The following is a 21,305-nucleotide window of genomic DNA, read 5'->3' on the forward strand; positions in this document are numbered from 1 at the left end:
AGACTCGCCTGAAGGTGCACTAGTTGACAGTGCTGACGGCGCAGTGCCGCCATTGCTGGCCCACGCATGGGATGAACTTTCTGCCGTGACAGATGGTGTTCCGGATGGCCTCAGCATCGATGAGTTCGTTCGTGTGGATGAAGGGGTTGTTGTCCATGAAGAGATGACTGATGAGGTCATCATAAGTAGCGTTTGCCAAGGTGCCGACGACGCCGATGACCACCAGACACCAAATCAAGAGAGGACTGCGAACCCGCGGGATGTGTTGAATGCCTTCGATGTAATTCGATCATTTTTCGGTGAGCATGATGACGACGTGGCAATGGACCACTTCTTGCAGTGCGAGTCGAGAGCACTAAAATTGCTGGAAGGCAAGGCTCGGCAAAGTAAGCTGACTGACTTTTGGCATTTTTTTTTTTTTTTTTTTTTGCCAGCCAGTTCCCTTCCCTGTCTTTTCTGCCTCATTCTCGCGCTAACAAAATTCCCGCAAAAGCAAAATGTTTTGCTTTCCCCGGCGATTTCGTTATTGCAAGTTTCGACTGTATATGTTCTCTTTACAATCTTAAGTTGGTTGCATTGGTTGAAGTCAGGTGGAAGAATATAGGAAATAAAGGTATATTTTGGTCAACTAGGTGCTTTTTGGGACCCTTGAAAGCACTTCATTGCATATTGTAAGTGTTTGACATTTTTACCGTGCTCCTAGCCTCACTGTAGAGAACCCCTGTGGTAAGAAAAAGATTGATAACTCTTTTGTTGCTACATTTTTAAGTATATCCACTTAGCGGCATGAACAGCATGCATAGGCACGTACACCTCTGGATTGCACTGTTTCAGCTAGACTCTTCCCTCTACTTAACTACAGAAATATCTAATGAATGCTAATGAATACAAGCAGACAGCGGTCGTGAAATATGGTTACTGTAGGTATCGCAGATTTTACTGAAACAATAATTTTTCATACCAACAGCCACTGTAAGAAACCTTTAACTATTACATGACTAATATAGTTGCCTAAAAAAAAGTTAGAAGCCTTTCGTCTGAGTAATATAAACACAGAAAGATTAAGTCATTTGATAAAGAGCAAAATAAAACCTGAGAACAGTGATCCTTAATTATGATTATTTTAAACCGATCTTTTATTATAGATTGTTTTAATGTCATGAGATTGAGCTGCAAAAATTAATTAATCGCTGACATGTGCTCAAGCTTGGCAAACATAGGTGAAACCATTGTGGGTGCTGTTGGTCAGTACAGGTGTAGTAATGCATATGTGCAACTGTGCATTAGTGAGTTTGGCAATGTGAAGCAGCACATTCATATGTGCAGTGGCGTTGCTAAGAACCTGTGAAATATGAGAGCATGTTAGTGCAGACATGTAATTGAAAGTGCTCATTGTGTATTGTGTCTTTATTTCAGGGGATCAGATGAGCCGCTACCTAAAAACATTAAGCCAGAACATCCACAGTGGAAAGGTCGACTTTAAGGTTCGATATCTCGGTGCCCTGGCCAATGTTCTGCACGTTCAAGTAAGCCCCTTTGGATCAGTGGATAGAAGGAACGACAGAAAGGGGTCTATTTAGCTGATGTGGAAGTGTGGTTAAATGGAAAATCTGTCTAGGCTGTTCCTAACTAGCTTTCAGAAGGGCTGTACTGCAATCATTTTATATGGTAAATAAATTTGCCTAATGCGTGGTGTGTTCTCATGAGCAACACTACTAAATTATCGCTGACTTTCAAATTCCTTCTAAGAGTCACTGAGCATGTGTTGGTGGGCTAGTTGGTTAAGCGTGATTACAAAGACGGCGCCGAATAAAACAACACACGAAGAAGGGGGACACGAGACAGCACATAGGCACACTAACAACAACAATTGTTAGTGCGCATACGTTATGGTGGCTAGAGGGGGAGGTGTCAGCATCGGCTGGGCTGCGCCGCGTAAGGCGGTGCGGCATTTTTTCATGACAGCGACAGGTGGCGCGCTCGTCGTCTCCGAGATGCCTAGCGTGATGCGTTTGAGCAACCTCTCCGGCTCCAAGCATGCGTCGTGAAGTCTGTGCTGAAGTTAGCTTCGCCTGCCCCGATTTTGTTTGCTTGTCATAAGGAGTTCTGAGTAGCCTTCTTGACCCACGCCACTGGAAAAATTTGGTCGGTATGCAGAGTAAGCTGGATTATCTCCTGGATATGGGCCACCTAAATGAAGTTCACGAGATGGTAAAGCATTGTGATGCGATGCCAGATCATCGTGAAATGGTGGGATCAAATAGCGACTCTCGCATACCCTACCACGTTAGCGGGTATGTTGCCAGGAAAATGCTAATGAGAACAAAGTGCAAATAGTGTTCTTTAGCTGTTGCTTCAAGCAAAAGACTCGCGCTTGTTGGAAGAGTCCCTTACCAACCACATGGATAGAGGCGGCCTACTTTACCCATCTCAGGCACTAAAGGACTTGGTTGCTGCGATGGAAGATGCCTTCACGCATTGTTTCAGCTTTAACAAGTTGAAGGCTGACAGCATCATGGGCCTTATTTCCTGCCTGTCAATAAATAAGATGGATATGGTTGGCTGTGCGCAGCATAGCGTAGGAATCACCAACCAAGTGATACGGTTTTTTGTCATCACGAGGTTGCACGACCTTGTCGCAGGAGAGAACGCATCGAAGCAAGGGAAGCGAGAAAAAATGAAGTACCTCAAGTTGAGGCGCACAACATAACTGCATAACTGCAAAGTTTATATCAGCAAGACCAACATAAAGCGTTTGTATATGTAAAACAGGAATTGTTCAAATCACATGTATGCCCAGAAATATCTGCATATCTGAACAGAATTTCCCACCTGACAAATTATTGTTTGCACTGCGCCTTGTTCACCGTTTCTGGGTATATACCTCCATTATATATTAGATTTGCGCTCGATTTCATGTCATATTGTTTGTTCGAGAGCTAACAACCATGTATATAGAGAGTCGTGTGTATTAGTTTATTAACAATAAATATTCTTTTTTTTAAGGCATTTTTGGCATTATTTGAGCGGTACTAAATATGCGAACTTAGTTCTTTGCAGGTTTCTAATATTGGAAACCAAATTTCCCTTAACGCTCTCATTATGCTGAGTTTTGACCATTGGTGCCTACAGTTCTACCTTTCATTGCAAAATTGAATAAACTTGAAATAATCATGGTTCACTCGAGCGGCGGCCCGTTTCAACTGAGGCGCGCACTTCAATGAGGCGCGCACCAACCAGTAGACGATTAGGACAAGCTCAAGGCACTAATAAAGTCACGCCAGACAGAACTGCATACGGCACCCCATAATAGTCCCTTAAAATGTTGAAGCGGCACTGGCAAACTGCAAACAACCGCCTACTGCGGAAGCCTTCTGTTTGGTGCAATTATGAGTTTCACAAGTGTTGCACTGAGCGCGAAGCTAAAGCGCGGCGATAAAATGACCAAAATTTAGTACATAGTATGTTAGGCCAGCTGCAGTGATAAAGTCGCCTAGCCTTTAAAATGATTTCCGATGCGCGTGTTGCGCCCCAAGAAAAAGCACTTCACAGCGGAACCAAATAACCGCAGCGGACCTTAGCCAGCGTACGGGAGGCATCTCGGAGCCGACACCAGCATCGCCGCATCGTCCTGAAAAAATGCTGCCTCTCCAGCGCTCCGATGCCGACACCTCCCCCTCTAGCCACCATACCTACGTGCTGTCTCGTGTCCCCCTTCTTCGTGTGTTGTTTTATTCGGCGCCGTCTTTGTAACCTTCTAGGAGTGCTGTGAAAATAATCATGCCTTTCCACTGCCTGCTGCACTCATTGTGCAAAAGTTCTTGCGTATTTCACCGCATAGCAGACTGAGTGGAAAGGTCACAGCTTGCATGACCTCCAAGATCAGCACCTGGTGTTCGTGCTCCATGGTGTTTTCCATCATGTGGCTGACACAAAAGAGTGGTCATGTATGGCTTGGCCTCCGACATTTGGAGCTTGTGCACAGTCTCGGAGTCTGTGTCACATGTGACCCCTCTCCTATGTTTGCTGTGAGGCGGTGGGCACACTAGACTTTGTCCAGTAAGTGCAGAAGGCAATGAAGAAGGGATATGTGTGGCACACAGTTAAGCAACTAACAGCAATATAGAAATGTTGCTTATGAACGTATGATTGAAATATTGTGTCTATGCACATCGCCAAAAACGTAATTTCATGCAAAAGGTGGCCTCTCCTTTCCTGGGAATATTTGAAATTCTTTTTATTATTCAGACAATATGTTCTCATGTAAATGTGAAGAAATCATCTGTTCAAAAGTTTCTTTCACAATTTCACAAGTGGCACAAGCTCACAAATGTCAGGGGCCACAGTGAGCTGAGTGCAGAGGAAGCAAGTTAAAAGGAAAGGAAGATGGGCAGAAAAATGAAACAAGTGAGCATGCATAAAGCTTCTACTGGTGATGGTCTGTACAGGTATGCAAAAAAGTGCACCATGAGAACACGGTCACTGTGCCAGTAATCACCCTTGCTGGTGGTGCAGATTCTGTTTCTGGCATGCTAGTTCAAAATTGAAGAGTGGCAACCATTGTCTGTTTACAGCTCTGATGGATCCCGAGTTTTTTTTATACAGGAAGAGATTCGTGAAGGTGATGCCCTTCTAACAAAGGCAGTGTGCAACTTCACAGTGTCTTGAGGGGCGTTTTGTCTCACTTGCAACAGCATCTCTAACATTCTTTTTTTTTTTTATTCTTGCATGCGAGTGATGGAACAGCTGCGTCAATTGGGTAAAATTGCACCAAGGATGAGTCTTTGCACCATCTTGCATCAAAATGGCATTTTAAGGGGAAAATCGCACCAAACCTGTGCTTACGAGCAGCCCCCATAAAATTTAACTGCAGTCGTTTCCTGCATCTCCATGCTTCAGTAACTGAAGTAAACAAAGAAACCAAAATTTTCACTTTAGCCAGGAGCAGCAAGGCAGCAGAGACCGTATAAAAAAAACACCAGTACTGGTGCAAAGGAAAAATTGGGTCATCATGCAAGTTCCCCCAGCATCAGAGCACTCAGCAGCATTTCAGTCAACAAAGACACTCACAGTTGCACATGCACTCACACATACGCACTGTGAAGAGCAGGCAGGGCCGGAATGGATGTGACAGAAGGTACTGTGTGTGAGAAAGTGGCACGTACGCATAGCACGTTGCACACACACACACACATACATGCATGCACGCCCAAGTGCTCTCTCTCTTGATTGTGCACTGGGGCCTGCGCCACGTAGAGAAATGTTCTACACTGGGCAACTCAGCAACTCCAAGCAGTGCGATGAAAGCTATGAGTCTACTCTGTCTAGATGTCTAACCAGAGATTTGCCTTTACCTCATCATGAATATCACGTTAGTTGGCCAGGCAATACAGCCCTGCCACCTTCATCACCAAGCAGTTCATTCTGAGTCCTGTGTGGTGTACTGTGCCTTCTTTCTTTTTTTTTTTTGGCATCATTTATTCAATTTGCATAGAGAAAGCATGCAGCAACCATGACATCACTCTGTGACTGCTGTTTGCATAGTTTATCTCAATCTCAGTGTAAAATGCTGAAGAGTGCACAGATCAAAGCCACTATTACCATTGTTGTAACCATAGTGCAGTGGTGCTCATTGTGCTTTGGAGGCAGAGTGGCATTCCCTGAAATGGCTATTCAACGATATAAGGCAGATATATCAGAGCGTATTGTTTGAAGCATGTGTGAGCGACTGTGCAACAATGGCACATGACGTAATTGTAGCATTGGCCATGCGTTTCATTGTTTGCATTTCATTTTTCGCTTACAATATGACGTCAGCAGAACTTGTGAAAATGTCCGAAAAATATTTTTGATCGAAAAGGCCTCTCATCCACACACATAAGTGATTTGCACTAGCCTCATTAACCTAAGCTGTTAAAATTCTGACCATATGTGAAATTGTGACCATATATGACTACACAGCTGTGTTGTCCTTCCTGTTGCTCATTGCTTTGCACTATATCCCCAACAGAGTGCTGTGGGGCTTGGTGTTCATCATTGGGATCACGCACTAAAGACAAGGACATGGCAGAAAGAGAAGACAGGATGCAGTGCCCTGTTCTTCCTCCTTTGTTCTTTTTTTTCCCCAGTGTTCTGTCTTTCACTACTTGTTGCCAAAGATCAGTCTGTTCCATCTTCCCCAACATGTCATTTATTGAGTATTGTTTGGTGTGCTTCCCTTGCAGGACAGCAGCTGTGAGGACTTGGTGCACTTGACAGAGCGGTGGTACAGCCTTCTAGGCGACCGACCCACAGACATGTTGCTCCGCCTGTGCCGGCAGCCTTTCCCTGAGCTGCGTTGTGCCACCCTGACTGTGGTTGCTGAAGTGGCACGAGTACCCTGGGGTCAGGCTGCACTGGCAGCACAGCCAGGGTTCCTTGAGTACCTTCTTGACCGCTCCACTGAGGCTGACAAACAGTGCAAGGAGGCCAAGTTTGCTGTCGTGGCTACCTTGGCTCAGGTGCAACCTCGTGGTTTTGCTGATGATGACTGGCAACGCATCAGGACTGCCTACCAAGAGGGTCCCTTCTATATGGCCTCGGAAGCGGCTGTAACGTTTGAGGGGCTCTCCTGAGGCTCTCATCTGTCAAGGTATTCTTGGCATCCCTAGGCTCTGTTAGATTAGGATATCACCATGGTGTACTATCAAATTAAGTTCTATCCCTGTATTTCACTTTCAGGTAATATATATACTAAGTTTGGTGAAGCAATGGCTGCTGTAAATACTCAGAAAAAAAAATTTGGTCATTGAATAGTTTATCTTGATAAAAACAGTTTTTTTTTATTGGGTTGGTTACTTTATCAATCTCATAATGGATGCTATGCAATAGATCCTTAACAAGTGAAATTTTATGGGACACTAGAAAATATTGTCGCAGTCTGTAATGTTAAAGTAAGAGGATGTGGATGCTGGCCTTGGAGACAACGAGGAACATCTTGGCTATTGCTTCTCTATACATGTTGACTCAGCCATTAAAAGCCGTCTATAAATACATGCCTGCTTCTTCCTTCCCATAACATCATTGGTGGATGTGCAGGGTAGTCACTTGTGCAGGATGGAGCTGCGCAGCAGACATAACCTGGGCACGATGTCGTCTGAAAGAGAGTCTTCCACTGTGGCCCCGTCGACACCACCGACAGTCATCCTTTCCCAGCCCCGCGACCCTGGAATGTTTTCTGGGATTGACAATGTTGATGTCGATGACCGGTTGCAGAATTACGAGTGGGTCAGCGCACACTATGGGTGGGATGACACGCTTATGCTGGCTAACATAATGCTCTGTCTAAAGAAAACTGCATGAGTCTAGTTCGAGACACATGAAGAGGTTACAAATACATGTTTGAACCAATGCATACAGAAGCTTTGAGATTTGTTGGGCAAGCCTGTTGGCCGCCAATGTGCTGCTAAGAAAGAATTTGGGCCCCATGCACAGACGTCTACTGAATCTTATGTGGTATACATCCAGGATGTCCTGGCTCATTGCTGTAAGGTGGATAATAACATGGCAGAGGCAGACAAGGTCAGCAATGTTTTAAAAGGCATCGTGGACGACACATTTAACCTTCTTTTTTACAAGAACATAACAGTCAATGAGATCATTATTGAATGTCACCGCTTTGAAGATGCGAAGAGCCACCGCATAGTTCAGCAGTTCACGCTTCTACCCAACACCGCTGCTTCATCGAGATTCAAAGACCTTTGTGTTCCGCAAGCGCCCACCTCCTCTGCGAACATTGTAGATATTGTCGGGTTAGAAATTGAAGCAGCGTAAATGACAAATGACACAGTGCTTTGATGATTCCCGGCCACTCGTGTACCTCATGCAATTGGTAATTCGTCAAGAACTTTCCAATGTGAGTCTGCCGTCCATCTACTCCGCCAATCATCCTGACCTTGCTTCATCTGCTGCCTCTGCCCCTGTTCACTGGAGCCAGTATCGTCCCTACTCGAGCTATTGCAACCCGGCCAAATGACGCACATATGATGATAGACCCATCTCCTTCTATTGTAGACGTGTGGGCCACGTCTCTCGCCACTGCTGAAGTTCCTGGCCAGCCCACTCTTGACCAAGCTTTCCCACCTACAGCCGCTTCCCACTGAATCCTCGCCTGCCTGCACCCTCTGCCGAGTTCGAAGATGCATCGGACAGCGCTCGAGCCACTGTGACAAGCCGCTCACTGTCGCCACACAGTCGCCGCTCCCGTTCAACCCAGCTGTGTCACTCCCCATCCCCAGCTTACAGTCGCTGCTCTCCAATGGGAAACTAGCTGGTGCAGCTCCTGGAGGTGATCCTGCTGTAGCACTCCAGCCAGAAATGTTTCTGTTGACTCTGCCTACTGATTGGAAGTTTGTGGACGTGGATGGTTTTCCCATTACAGCACTCAGTGATACTGGACCGCAAATTTTCGTCATGTGTACAACGCTTCAAACATGTTTGAAGAACGTACTTACTCCTGCTCCGGCTCGACCGCTCCAGATTGCAGACGGTGAAATTCCGGCTGCACTTGGATGTGGACTGCACGTGTCAGCGTCGCCGGCCACCGCACATCCGTTTTGTTTTGTGCTCGAATTCTGCTCTCATGATATGATCCCCGAAATCGACTTTATGACCGCCCATTGTGCTCTGACTGACTGTTCAGCCAGTGTTGTACAACCTAACCTACCTCTTTTCATTGACGTTCCTGCTCAAGGTCCAACTCAGCTTTGCTGTGTGGATTTTGTCTCCCACCTCTAGCAGCAACCTGCATCACTGTTTTAGCCTGTCCACCTGTACCTGACGGAGACTATGTCCTTCAGGGTGTCTACCAACCGGGAAAACCGGGAATTCTCAGGGATTTTGAGTAGTCTGGAAAAAGTCGGGGAAAACTCAGGGAATTTAGGCCTCTATCAGTGAAAATTAGCGGCAATTTTATTGAAAAGGTCGAAAGTCGCGGTAATGCTGGCTCGAGCAACAGACCGGAATCGTAATGAATCGTATTTGACGCCCTGTCGTCGGCTGGAGGAGTTGCCAGTGTGCACTCAACAACCGACTTTCCGGATTCCCGATAATTTGGACGGCTTCGCGGCACCGCCACGTACCCCATAGATTCAACGTATCAGAACGTGTGAAATTTCGGGCGCAAGAACTCTTCGCCCTCCGATTTTCCGGACGTTTTGCCCTGACCGCAGGTCCGAAACGGCAATAATCAAAGGCACCACCGCCGCCGTTTTGATTACTTTGCCACCTCGACCGGCACTCTCGCACACGGATCCGCTGGCAGCCGTTGCCACCACTGCGGCAACGCTAGGCCTAGCTGCTTCGACATTCGCTATGAAGCTTCTTGTCGTTGGGTGCCGAGTTATTTATTGACAGAATTAGCTGCTGTCAGCAATGGCACAGACTCCGCCTTTGGGTTCCTCGCTATTGGCTTAGAAACTTAGAAAACACGGCGCAATGCATAATGCCGGTTCCCGAAAGTTAGCTTCGCCTTTGTGCAGAAATGTTACATGGTGAAGCATACGCAAAAGTATTGCAGTGAAGCATAACAAGCGTGGGAAGGGGCTATTGCCACTGAAAACAGCATGTATTCCTTAATTATACACACATGCACCCGGTATTTCCTGTCACAGTATATGCGCCAATATGCCTAATATGTGTACCGACATGCCTTCAGAGCGTTTTCGAACGTGCCTGTGGCGGTTTGAGGCCCTAAAATGACACGATTTTTTTTTCCAACTGGCCGATTTTTCGAACATTTTCGCGACCCCTAGGGAGTTCTAAAAATCGGCTGTGGACTGTGCAACTGACCAAGATGCTTCAAATGGTCCTTGAGGCGAACGAGTGGCAGAAGGAGGACAAGAACAGAAATGATGTACGCATTGAGGAATAAATGGGAAAGGAAGCTTGCTGTCACCGTTTTGAAGGAGCTTGAGCTCAAAAAACAAAGTTTTGGCTGATGCCGAGATGCAGGTGTCCCTCATCCAAACCAAAATAAACTCGTTAAAGCAGTGAAACACAACACTCAGGCGTCGTGCTTGGGCTGAGAGTACGTCAGGACAGTTGAGGTTGACTTACGAGTGGTTGAGAGAGAATCTCAATTGTGACAGAGTTCGGGCCTCATACCACTGAGTTTGCTATCAGTTGATAGAAATAGCTCATATTCGAATATATTTGCCTCTATGTGTATCTCCTTTTTATTCGTATTTGTGAATGTCCGACTTCATTTGCAATTTTATTTCAAAGACACTTTATTTGCTGTGCATTTTACTAACCCCTGCCTTCTATTCTCTTTTTCAATAAACACCACTCCTTAGTATTCAAATTGGATGAAGTCGCTTTGTTATATTTTTCATGTGCTTACTCGAGAGTGACAGAATCAGGCGATATGTTCTCAGCCCGTCTTGACATAAAACATAGTTCTGCATCACTCGGGGAAATGTGCAAAATCACTCGGGGAAAACCTGGAAAACTCAGGGAATTTGGAAATGTCAACTTGGTAGACACCCTGTGAATGCCTGCTTCACACCGTCCATCGAGTGCCATATTTCCATTCTATCTGCTGCGCCTTCGTCGACCAGTGCTTGTCCTATGTCTTCTGCATCTGCCTCGCCCGATGATTTTGCAAATATAATTGCACCCGATCTCTCGCCTCAACAAGCTGCAGAGCTACGTGACCTCCTCGAGTCCTACCCTGACTTTTCAGACCTGAACGATCGCCCTTTGGGTCAAACTACGGCTGTGAAGCATTGTATAAATACTGACAATGTGACACCCGTTCGCCGACGCCCATACCGGGTGTTGGCCTTTAAGCAACCAGTTATCCAGAGCGAAGTTGACAAAATGCTTGCCAAAGGGATAATTGAACACTCTTCCAGCCATGGTCTTCCCCTGTTGTTCTCATCAAAAAGAAAGATAACAGCTGGTGATTCTGCGTGGGCTATTGTCATCTGAACAAGATCACCAAGAAAGATGTCTATACACTTCCATGCATTGACGATGATCTGGATCATCTCCAGAGTGCCACTTATTTTTCATCAAGTAGTCCCGAGAGCGACCTGGGGGCGCTGCGAGCTCCGCGCGCGTGATGTCAGGGCACGGACTTGCGCCTGTCGCCTGCTGCAGTTTGGGCGGTGTCCGGCCGGTGTCCGGGTGCCTTCTGCAGTGTTTCTGTTTGTTCACTCTCATTCCCTATGCTTGTATACTTATGATGGGCCTCTCAAATACAGTATATATTCTACGTCTTCATTCGGGAAAATGTAATCAAGTAGCTTATTTCTTAGACGACAATTTATTTCTCAAAGGCAACAATATAATGCCATCCGAGGGAGCTCAGACCAGCCTATTACGGATTTTTTATGCGCGGATCTGCACTTTGCAGCGGTAGCTCACGTGAATAATAAAAGCATTGACGCAAAAGCACAGCACATAAGAATCCAGTTTTAATACCATACCCACTATGGTGCAACATGTGTGTCACAACTAAGTGCTGGCTATATATGACTTCTACAATGTTTATCCTGATTTTAACCAGCTAAAACATGTTTGCTCACGACGAGTAGTTCATGGTATAATATTAGATTTTTCTATTACTTCACAGAAACGCTTGGCAGTAACATGAGGACTTAACTAAAACTGCAGTTTAGATTCTGCCACCACCACTTGCGTTTTTAACTCCTTAGAAGCATCCATGTAGGGATCGAGCGCACGCGGCAGCCGAGCAAGCCGGAGAGAGTGGCGTCCTGGCTGTGACGTCACTTGCGAGAGGACGCCACTCCGAATTCTCGCCGCTAATATACCTTCGCTCCAGATATTGACAAATTGCTGTGGATGAAATAGACTGCGAGAAAACCACATTTGTCGCACCTGACGGCCTATATCAGCATTGCCATTTGTTGGGCGTGTTGGTAAACTGAAAGCATATTTAGCGCCAGCAAACAACGACGGAAGGGAGACTGATCCCTGACTTGTGGTGTTGTCTCCCTTCCGTCCTTGTTTGCTGGTGCTAAATATGCTTTCGGCCTATATCAGTTCAGGGTAATACCTTTTGGCTTGTGCGATGCCCCGGCAACCTTTGAATGGATGATGGACATGCTCTTGTGCGGCTTGAAATGGTCCATCTGTTTGTGCTACTTAGATGATGTCATCATATTCTCTCCAACTTTTGCGGCCCATCTTGAATGACTTTCATTTGTTCTTTTTTTCACACCGCTGGCCTGCAGCTCAACCCATCCAAATGCCACTTCAGTCACCACCAAATAATCATGCTCAGGCATTCACCCCGACCCCGCCAAAGTCCGTGCAGTGCAGAATTTCCCCTTACCAACCTGTGCCAAAGATGCTCTTACTTCAGCCGCTTTGTGAAAAATTTCGTGCATGTTGCCCGTCCCCTGATGGACCTCCTCAAGAAAGATGTTGCTTTCTGCTGAGGCTCTGAACAAGCCACTTCTTTCTCACACCTCATCATGCGACTCACCACGCCTCCTGCTCTCGCCCCAATGTTATGTCTCCACTCCGACAGAAATTCACACTGACGCCAGTGGCTACAGCATAGGCACAATTTCAGCCCAATGCCAATGTGGGCCTCGCTGCGTTATCGTCTACGCCAGCCGCCTGCTCCCTCCATCCGAGCACAATTACTCGATTACCAAGCGCGAATGTCTCGCCTTCATTTTGGCCGTGGGCAAGTTCCAACCCTACATATATGGTCAACCATTTACAGTTACAACCGATTGCCATGCCCTTGTTGGCCTTCTTCCCTTAGGATCCCCTCGGTCGCTGGGCCCTATGCCTTCAGGAATACATATACACTGTAGTCTACAAGTCAGGTCGTTTACATCAGGACGCCAGCTGCCTGTCTCGTCATGCCGTGATGCACTGGACGTTTTAGTCGATGCCGCACTGATCTGCACTCTCACTCTTTCTGCCTTGAAAGATTGTGGTGCTGAACAATAATGCACTGAATCGTTACGGCAGTTTGCCTGCTCTCTGATCTGCCTGACCCATCCCTTCTCATGTTTATGTTGCAGAATGACACCCTGTATCGTCGCGACATGCACCCCGACAGGCCCGAGCTGCTAACTGCCCTTCCGTGTCATTTTCAGCAGGACTGTACTCCAGCGGCATCTCTCAGACCTATGGCTAGATTCGGCAATGGCTTTTCTGGCCCCGTCTCAACTGCTCTGTCCGTCACTATGTCGTCGTGTGTGAATCGAGTCAATGCTGGAAAAGGCCAGCTGTGTATCCTGCTGGTCTGCTGCAGCCTCTGGATATATTTACCGACCCTTTTTTTCGCATTGGCGTTGACCTTCTCGGACCATTCCCTATATTAAATGATGGAAAAAAGTGGATTGCCGTAGGTATGAACTATACAACCTGCTATGGCATTACAAGAGTCCTACCCACCAGTTGCGCTACAGACATTGCTGACTCTGAACGTACTTGGACTGACTCCTTGCTTCACGACATTACCTTACACCACAGTGCACCTCGTCAACTTCTTACCAAACGCTGAAGATACTTTCTTGCCAAAGTCACCGACAACTTACTTACTTTGATCATGTAGTACTACTAAACACAAACTTGCCCGATTGCCTGCCTTCATCTCTCTGCTTCACATACACGGCAGAAGTGCCGTTACAGTCAGCGCCATCACGATATGAAATACGAACCAGGTGCTCTTGTGTTAGTTTGGTCTCCGTCTCAGCGTGTTGGTCTTCCAGAGAAACTCCTTTCACAATACTACAGCCCTTACCTCATCCTCCACCAGGTGACCCCTGTCACATATGAAGTGTCTCCACTGGATACCACTGTGCCTTCACCTCTATCTGATACCATCTACGTCACCCGCTTCAAGCCGTACCTTCTTGGAACCAGTGAGCTGCACCAATAAGGTTTTTCCGCAAGAGGTAATGTCACAGTCTAATGTTGGAAGAGGACACGAATGCTGGCCTTGGAGACGACTGAGAAGATTTTGGCGTTCACTTCTCTGTGCATGTTGGCTCAGCCATTACAAGCCATCTGTAAATACATGCCCGCTTCTTCCTTCCTGTAACATTAGATCATACTACAAATATTGTGTAATGTAAGGCTTGGCAAAATTTGAACACCAGAGAGTAGGAAAGGCATTAATTTTATTTGTTTAGTGATATAGTAGAACCTTGTTGATGAGATACTGTTTCATACGATTTCCTTGCGCCAATGTTCGTGATCGAGAACAGAAAAAAAAAAAAAAAGACGACTCTAATACAGTCATACTCTCTCTCTCTCTCTCTCTCTCTCTCTCTCTCTCTCTTTTTTTGCTGGTACATTCTCAGAAATGAATACATTCCCAGAAAATGAATTTTTCGTCAGCAACGTTCAGTACATTGCCAAACTGTAGTCGTATGGTACATTTCCTGGCTGCAGAAATGCGCTAGAGAGAAGTAGGCGCCCACCACGACAGCTCCTTCGCAGTACTCGCCTGCCCGTGTTACATGAAAATACCGACATGCACTGGGTTTTACTTCTAGTGCCAGCAAATCTTCCATTTTGGTGGGTCATGTATTCCCGCAAAAATGCCCCGCCCGAAGAAGCTGCTCACAGAGGACAAATTTGAGGAGCGCAAGCAACAGCTTGCCGAAGCCGACAAAAATGAACAGCGCACGTCTCGGGCCCCACTAGCTCGGCGCACAACAGTACACACAACACTTTGCATTAGTTGATGTCAACTCGTGGATGTCAACTCATATTAGATGTCAACGTACATGTTCTTGCAGATATTCACTATACCAAACATTTTAGTGACTTTGGATCGTACATTTTCCCGGTTAGGAAGGTTTTTTTTTTTTAATTTTGTTCTTCCCGCAGGGGCGTCTGCGTCAGCAGGCATTTGGTGTCTTGCGACACCACGTACCCGTGCACTTGAGGGTTGGACCCTCCCGCGTGTAGCTTAGCCATGTTCGGGGAAAAGGGGATCCTGGGGGTTGAACCAATGCCGGGTGTTTGGACCTTTACGGCTATCGGCGGCGGCAACGTACCCCTTTGGACTCGGCTTCACATAGAAGGCACCTCCGGAATGACCCACCTGGGGGAAATCGGCAGTCGCCCTTTCCTGTCTCTCTCTCCTCAAATCTTCGTCTTTATCTCTCACTTTTTGACCTTTCCTGTCTTCTTCTCTCTTCCATTTACTTCCTTCTCCTTGGTGGCAACGGTTAACCCTCTGTGGCTATCCAACCTTGGGTACACCATGTTTGGTTGTAGTGACGGCGTACGACTGGCATTGTGCAGACTTGTATGCAAGCTCTGCTGCGTCCTCTCGTTGGGCTTCGTGGTGGGTGGTCGGCGATGTTGTCGAATGTTTATATATTTTCATGGAAACTTCTTCCCCCCCCTCCCCCCCTTCCTGATCGCCCTCAGAAACGAGGGCGCACCGAAGATGTCTTCCAGTTTTTCGGACACCAAATCCAGAAGTTCCCCTCCTTCCATGTTATTCACTCTGAAAAGTCAAAGAAAGCAGTGCGAACCATTTCACCGTTCCTTGTTTCAAAGTCCTTGACTGATCTTTTTTGTCCAGGTTACAAGGTGTCGAGGATGGCAAGCGGTGACCTCCTCTTGGAGCTCCGCAATCAGAAACAGAAACTAGTGTCATTTGGGGAGACCCACATAACAGTAACCCCACACCATACAATGAACACCACCTATGATGTTGTGTCGGATGATGATTTGCTTGAGCTGACTGAAGTGGAACTCCTGGAGGGCTTCAGTGAGCAAAATGTGATCAATGTCAGAAGAATTAACCCTTTCAGGCGCCACTTGCAATTATGCATAGAAAAAAATATTTTTATATATAAACATTCTTTTTGGGACCTAAGAAACACAAAACCATCGAATTCTTGACAGTTATCATGAAACTTTATTATTTGCAACATCGTACACAATTGTGTACACAGCGCCTCGGTGGTCACAAAATTCACTTGTGGAATGCGAGGAAGCAATTTTTCTCTTTCGTCAGGCACAGTTGCACGGCGCATTTCATGCAGAATATCCGGGTGCCTCGTGTGCACTTCTCGAGCTTGCACCTAATTCGCACCTTCTGGTCGCGGGATTCGGACCAATGGTCACAGGAGTCGTAGTGCGCGTCGGTGCAAGGAAGCGATATCCTTGCTTTTTTGCCCTATCTTTGGTTGTGGTGCTTGGATCTCTGCAAGAGAAGGCCTTCCACGCTTTTTCTCGGGTAGTACCGACTTAATTAATGCTTCGGCAGCTTGCAAGCAAACGAAAATTCATCAAATATAGGAGTTTAGCTCCAGGCAGCGTTTGATTGTCACGGTGGTAGTCCAGCCAAGAATTGTAGATACCCAGGTTCACAAAAGGAAAAAAAACACTCTGTGTCCACTTCTTCAGCTTGCGTTTCCCCTGCAGCAGCATCTTCCTCTTCTGTGAGGTTGGTGAACGCAGCTGCAACGCAGGCGTCGGTCGCTTCGCACGTGGCTTCTTCTTCGTCACTTTCCCCAACGTCTGAAACATTTATCAGCAATGAGCTCCAAAAGCCTTTCAGCTGTATTTTGGGTTTTCTTATACTTGTTTGCATTGTAGAAAGAACGACGAATGGCCAAAAAACCTGGAAAGAAAATCAAAGCAACTCTCAACGTTCTTCATTTCTGCAGCGACCACGGCGCTTTGTACACAATCGTGTACACATGCGCGTGCGAGCGTTAGCATTCGGTCATCTCCTCAGAAAGGATAAATTTATCACTCCTCGGTACTTCATGTGATGCACAAGCGCGTCTAATTTTTTTTCGCTTGTCACAATAAAAAAAAGCGGCCCTAAAAAAATAAGAACTTGACTCACCGCTCTTTGCTGCTCCGGCGTCCGCCATTTCTTGTTTTGATATGAACATCTTCACCGAAATGCGACAGATGGTGCCCAAAATGCACATGGTTGTCAGTTTAAAGTTTGGGAATGTGCTAAAGCCAACTTAATAGAACATTGCGCGCCCTAAACGCGAAAAAGACACCAGAAGTACAATGTACACAATTGTGTACAAGGCGCCTTAAAGGGTTAAGATGAGGCGGGATGGCAAAGAGATTCAGACAAAGCACCTAATAATTACCTTTGGTTCAAGTGTCTTGCCCGAGTCAGTCGAGGCCAGGTACATCAAGCTCCGTGTCAGGCCGTATGTGCCAAATCCGCTCCGATGTTTCAAATGCCAGCGTTTTGGCTACAGTTCGCAGAGCTGCCGAGGCCGCCAAACTTGTGCGAAATGCAGTGCGCATGAACACACCTCTGAAGCTTGTGAGAATGCTCTCCACTGTGTAAACTGTGATGGGGAGCACGCCGCGTACTCGCGGTCGTGCCCATCCTGGAAAAAAGAAAAAGAAATTGTAACGATCAAAGTAAAAGCGAATATATCATTCAAGGAGGCACGCAGGCGGGTTTCATACCTGCCCAAGAAAACCTTTGCCGATGTGACGCGTCAGGGGGCAGCGACACAACGACTTCCGGCGGCTGTCCAGCTCACAAGCAGTGAGTTGGCAGTTACGCCATCTGTGCCCGCTGTGGTTGCGGCTAGCGCTGCTCCGCCAACCCAGCAGAAGGGACCATCGACCCCGAAGGTGGGCGCAGCCAAAGCTGCCGCATCCTACCCGGCCCCTTCTAGCGCTGGCAACAGCCGGCGTAGCCCAATCCCACAGGCAGCCCCATCGACCTCTGGGCTGCTGGGTGAGGGGCCTTGCCTTCCAATGCGGGACTCTCTCAGGAAACTTCTTGCTCGCAAGAGCGCGTGTCCAGCACCTCACAAGAGGCAGTGGACACTACACCTATTCTCACGGCGCACCAAGTGCCTAAAGGGCGGCGTGGCTCCCTTAAACGCTCCAAAAGGGCGAAATCCCCGGTACAGGGCCTGGAAAGAGCTCTGTAATCTAAGGCATCACTTCTGTTTCTGTATACACAGCACCAGTTTACTTTAAATTTGGATACACAAGTCATTCGATGGAACGGCAGAGATCTTCTTAGAAACCTTGATGATGTGCAAGAACTCGTCCTTAAACACAGTCCAAAAGTGCTGTGTTTACAGGAAACACACTTAAAATCTGAACAGACAAACTTTCTCCGAAAGTATGTTACGTTTTGCAAAGATCGCGATGATGCCATCGCATCATCGGGTGGTGTTGCCATTGTCACTCATAAAAGTATGGCGCGTCAACCTTTACAGCTACAAACGCCCCTTAAAGCAGTGGCGGTTCGAGTTGTCCTCCTAAACAAACTCATCACCATTTGCTCGCTTTACATACCCCCCACATTACCAATTAACGAAACATGAATTTCAGTCCTTTATAGATGAATTGCCAGAACCTTATGTTCTTGGCGATTTCAATGCGCACAGCTGCCTGCCTGTGGGGCGACTCTCGTATAGATGCACGAGGTCATCTCATTGAACAGTTCCTTTTTTTCTTCTGGTGCGTGCCTGTTGAATAAGAAGGAACCCACATATTACTGTCTTGCAAACAGAACCTTTTCTTCAATTGATCTTATCCTAGTTTCCCCATCTATACTGCCTGAACTTGAATGGGAAGTTACCAACAATCCTTACGGGAGCAACCACTTCCCCATACTGCTAAGATCACCTAAAGAAAACGAATATCCACCACAGGCTCCTAGGTGGAAGATTGATACAGCTGATTTGGAGAAATTTCGAACTCTTACTAGTATCTCATGGGCTGACACGTCTTCGGTAGAAATTAATGCTGCAGTAGAGTATTTTACAGAATTCATGATAGATGCCGCATCTAAATGCATATCTGAAGTAAGTGGCTTGGCATGCAAACGGCATGTCCCGTGGTGGAACGAGGAATGTAGAATCGCTCGTAAAAAACAGAACAAAGCGTGGGGGTTGCTACGCACTTCTCCCACTGCAGAGAATCTTGTCAACTAAGAAAGTAAAGTCCCAAGGCAGCACAACCTGCCAACAGGCCAGAAGAGAGAGTTGGCAGAAGTTTTTATCGAGTATCAACTCGTACACAGATGAGGCCAAAGTCTGGAACAGGGTTAATAGGATAAGAGGGCGACAAACATATTCACTCCCTTTGGTAAACACACAAGGCGATACCCTGCAAGATCAGGCAGACTCACTTGGGGAGTGCTTTGAGAGTATGTCAAGTTCAACCCATTATTCAAAATTATTTCTCAAGTATAAGCAAATAGAAGAGTGTAAGCCACTCACAAGAAAGAGTCGACAGAATGAATTGTACAACCGTCCTTTTAGTATTGCCGAGTTGAGAGCTGCCTTGAGCGCATGCAAGAGCTCTGCACCGGGATCTGACAGAGTCATGTATGAAATTATCAAAAACTTACACAATGACACCCAAGTTACACTACTCGCACTTTTCAACACTATTTGGGCTGTAGAATACCTTCCAACCACATGGAAAGAAGCCATTGTGGTCCCTGTATTGAAACAAGGCAAAGACCCTTCCTCAGTGGCAAGTTACCGCCCAATAGCCCTCACAAATTGCCTTTGTAAGTTATTCGAAAAAATTATTAATCGGCGACTGATCCATTTCCTTGAACTGAGCAAAATGCTTGATCCCTATCAGTGTGGCTTCAGGGAAGGGCGGTCCACAACCGATCATCTTGTACGTATTGAAGGATATATCCGTGACGCATTTTTACGCAAACAGTTTTTGTTATTTATATTCCTCGACATGGAGAAGCCGTACGACACAACGTGGCGCTACAGCATCTTGAGAGACTTATCAGAAATGGGCATTCATGGCAATATGCTAAACCTAATAGAAAGCTATTTGTCGAATCGTACCTTCCGGGTAAAAGTCGGTAATGTACTGTGACATCCTTTTATACAGGAAACTGGTGTACCCCAGGGAGGCGTGCTCAGCTGCACACTCTTTATTGTTAAGATGACAACACTTCGTGCTTCACTGCCACCAGCTATTTTTTATTCCGTCTACGTAGACGATATACAAGTAGGTTTCAAATCCTGCAACCTCACAGTGTGTGAGAGACAGGTACAGCAGGCCCTAAACAAGGTGTCTATTCGGGCAGACCAAAATGGATTTAAAGTCAACCCCCACAAAAGTTATTGTGTTCTCTTCACAAGAAAGAGAGGCCTGGTCCCAGATCCTTGTGTAGAACTGGGCGGACAACAAATACCTCTGAACAATGAACACAAATTCCTAGGTGTTATACTTGACTCGAGGCTTACTTTCATCTCGCATATAAAATGTCTTAAAGCAAAATGTCTAAAAACTATGAATTTAATCAAAATCCTATCCCACACAACATGGGGTAGTGACAGAAAATGTTTACTGAATCTTTACAGGAGCTTAGTTCGATCACGATTAGATTATGGTACCATAGTATATCACTCTGCCGCACTGAGCGCGCTAAAGATGTTAGACCCCGTTCATCATCTGGGTATCCGCCTGGCCACTGGCACATCTAGAACAAGCCCTGTCGAAAGTCTCTTTGTAGAGTCAGATGAGTGGTCACTCAATCTTCAGAGAACATGCATCAGCTTCATATATTTTGTCAAAGTGTGCTCTAATAAACAACATCCGTGTTTCACAACTGTAAATGACTTGACCTGCGAAACACTTTTTCGTAATAGACCCTCCATGAGACTTCCTTTGTCATTTCGTGCAAGAGAACTTAGCGAAGAAATGGATGTCCCAGTTCTCGAACATCGCCTAATGCCTCCAGCTAAGCCGTTACCGCCCTGGGAGTGGCAGGTGATAGACTGTGACGTGTCCTTTGTAGAGGTCACAAAGCACGCACCTGACCTCAAAATCGCTATGCATTTCCATGAACTTCAATCGAAGTACTCGTGCTCAGAATTCTACACAGATGCGTCAAAATCACATGCTGGTGTATCTCATGCTGCTATTGGTCCCTCTTTACCCAAATCTGACGTATTGAACCCGCTAACAAGTATCTTCACTGCAGAAGCCTATGCAGTACTGTCTGCAGTAAAACATATAAATTAAAACTCGACAGAGCAATAGTATTTACAGACTCGTTAAGTCTTGTAAAAGCATTAATTTCTTTACAAAAGCATACAAATCCTGTTTTCGCTTAACTTTACTCACTCTTATGCAATATTTATCTATCACATAGACATGTAGTAATATGCTGGGTACCTGGCTATAGAGGCATCGAGGGTAATGTACTAGCTACAAAATGGCTACACCACTCACATCACTAACTACTTTTCCTACGGCTGCTGTCCCTGTCACAGATCTGAAGCCTTTCTTAAGAAACTGCGACAACACTGGCAACGCATATGGAATGC

The 21,305-nt window shown here is 46.3% G+C and overlaps 1 protein-coding gene across 5 annotated transcripts in view; it reads left to right on the plus strand.

The window, feature by feature from the left end:
• Positions 1–21,305, plus strand: part of LOC135906237 (26S proteasome non-ATPase regulatory subunit 5) — a 79,525-nt gene that overhangs the window by 37,578 nt on the left and 20,642 nt on the right. For all 5 annotated transcript variants that reach the window (XR_010565678.1, XR_010565677.1, XR_010565675.1 and 2 more), the window contains exons 6-7: positions 1,417–1,526; positions 6,225–6,631. Coding sequence is in view for 1 of the 5 variants with exons in the window: in XM_065437537.1 (XP_065293609.1) it covers positions 1,417–1,526; positions 6,225–6,614 (500 nt within the window). In the remaining 4 variants the exon portion in view is untranslated. The remainder of the gene's footprint in view (positions 1–1,416; positions 1,527–6,224; positions 6,632–21,305) is intronic.

The sequence above is a fragment of the Dermacentor albipictus genome, chromosome 1, assembly GCF_038994185.2.
Source record: "Dermacentor albipictus isolate Rhodes 1998 colony chromosome 1, USDA_Dalb.pri_finalv2, whole genome shotgun sequence".
NCBI lineage: Eukaryota > Metazoa > Arthropoda > Arachnida > Ixodida > Ixodidae > Dermacentor > Dermacentor albipictus.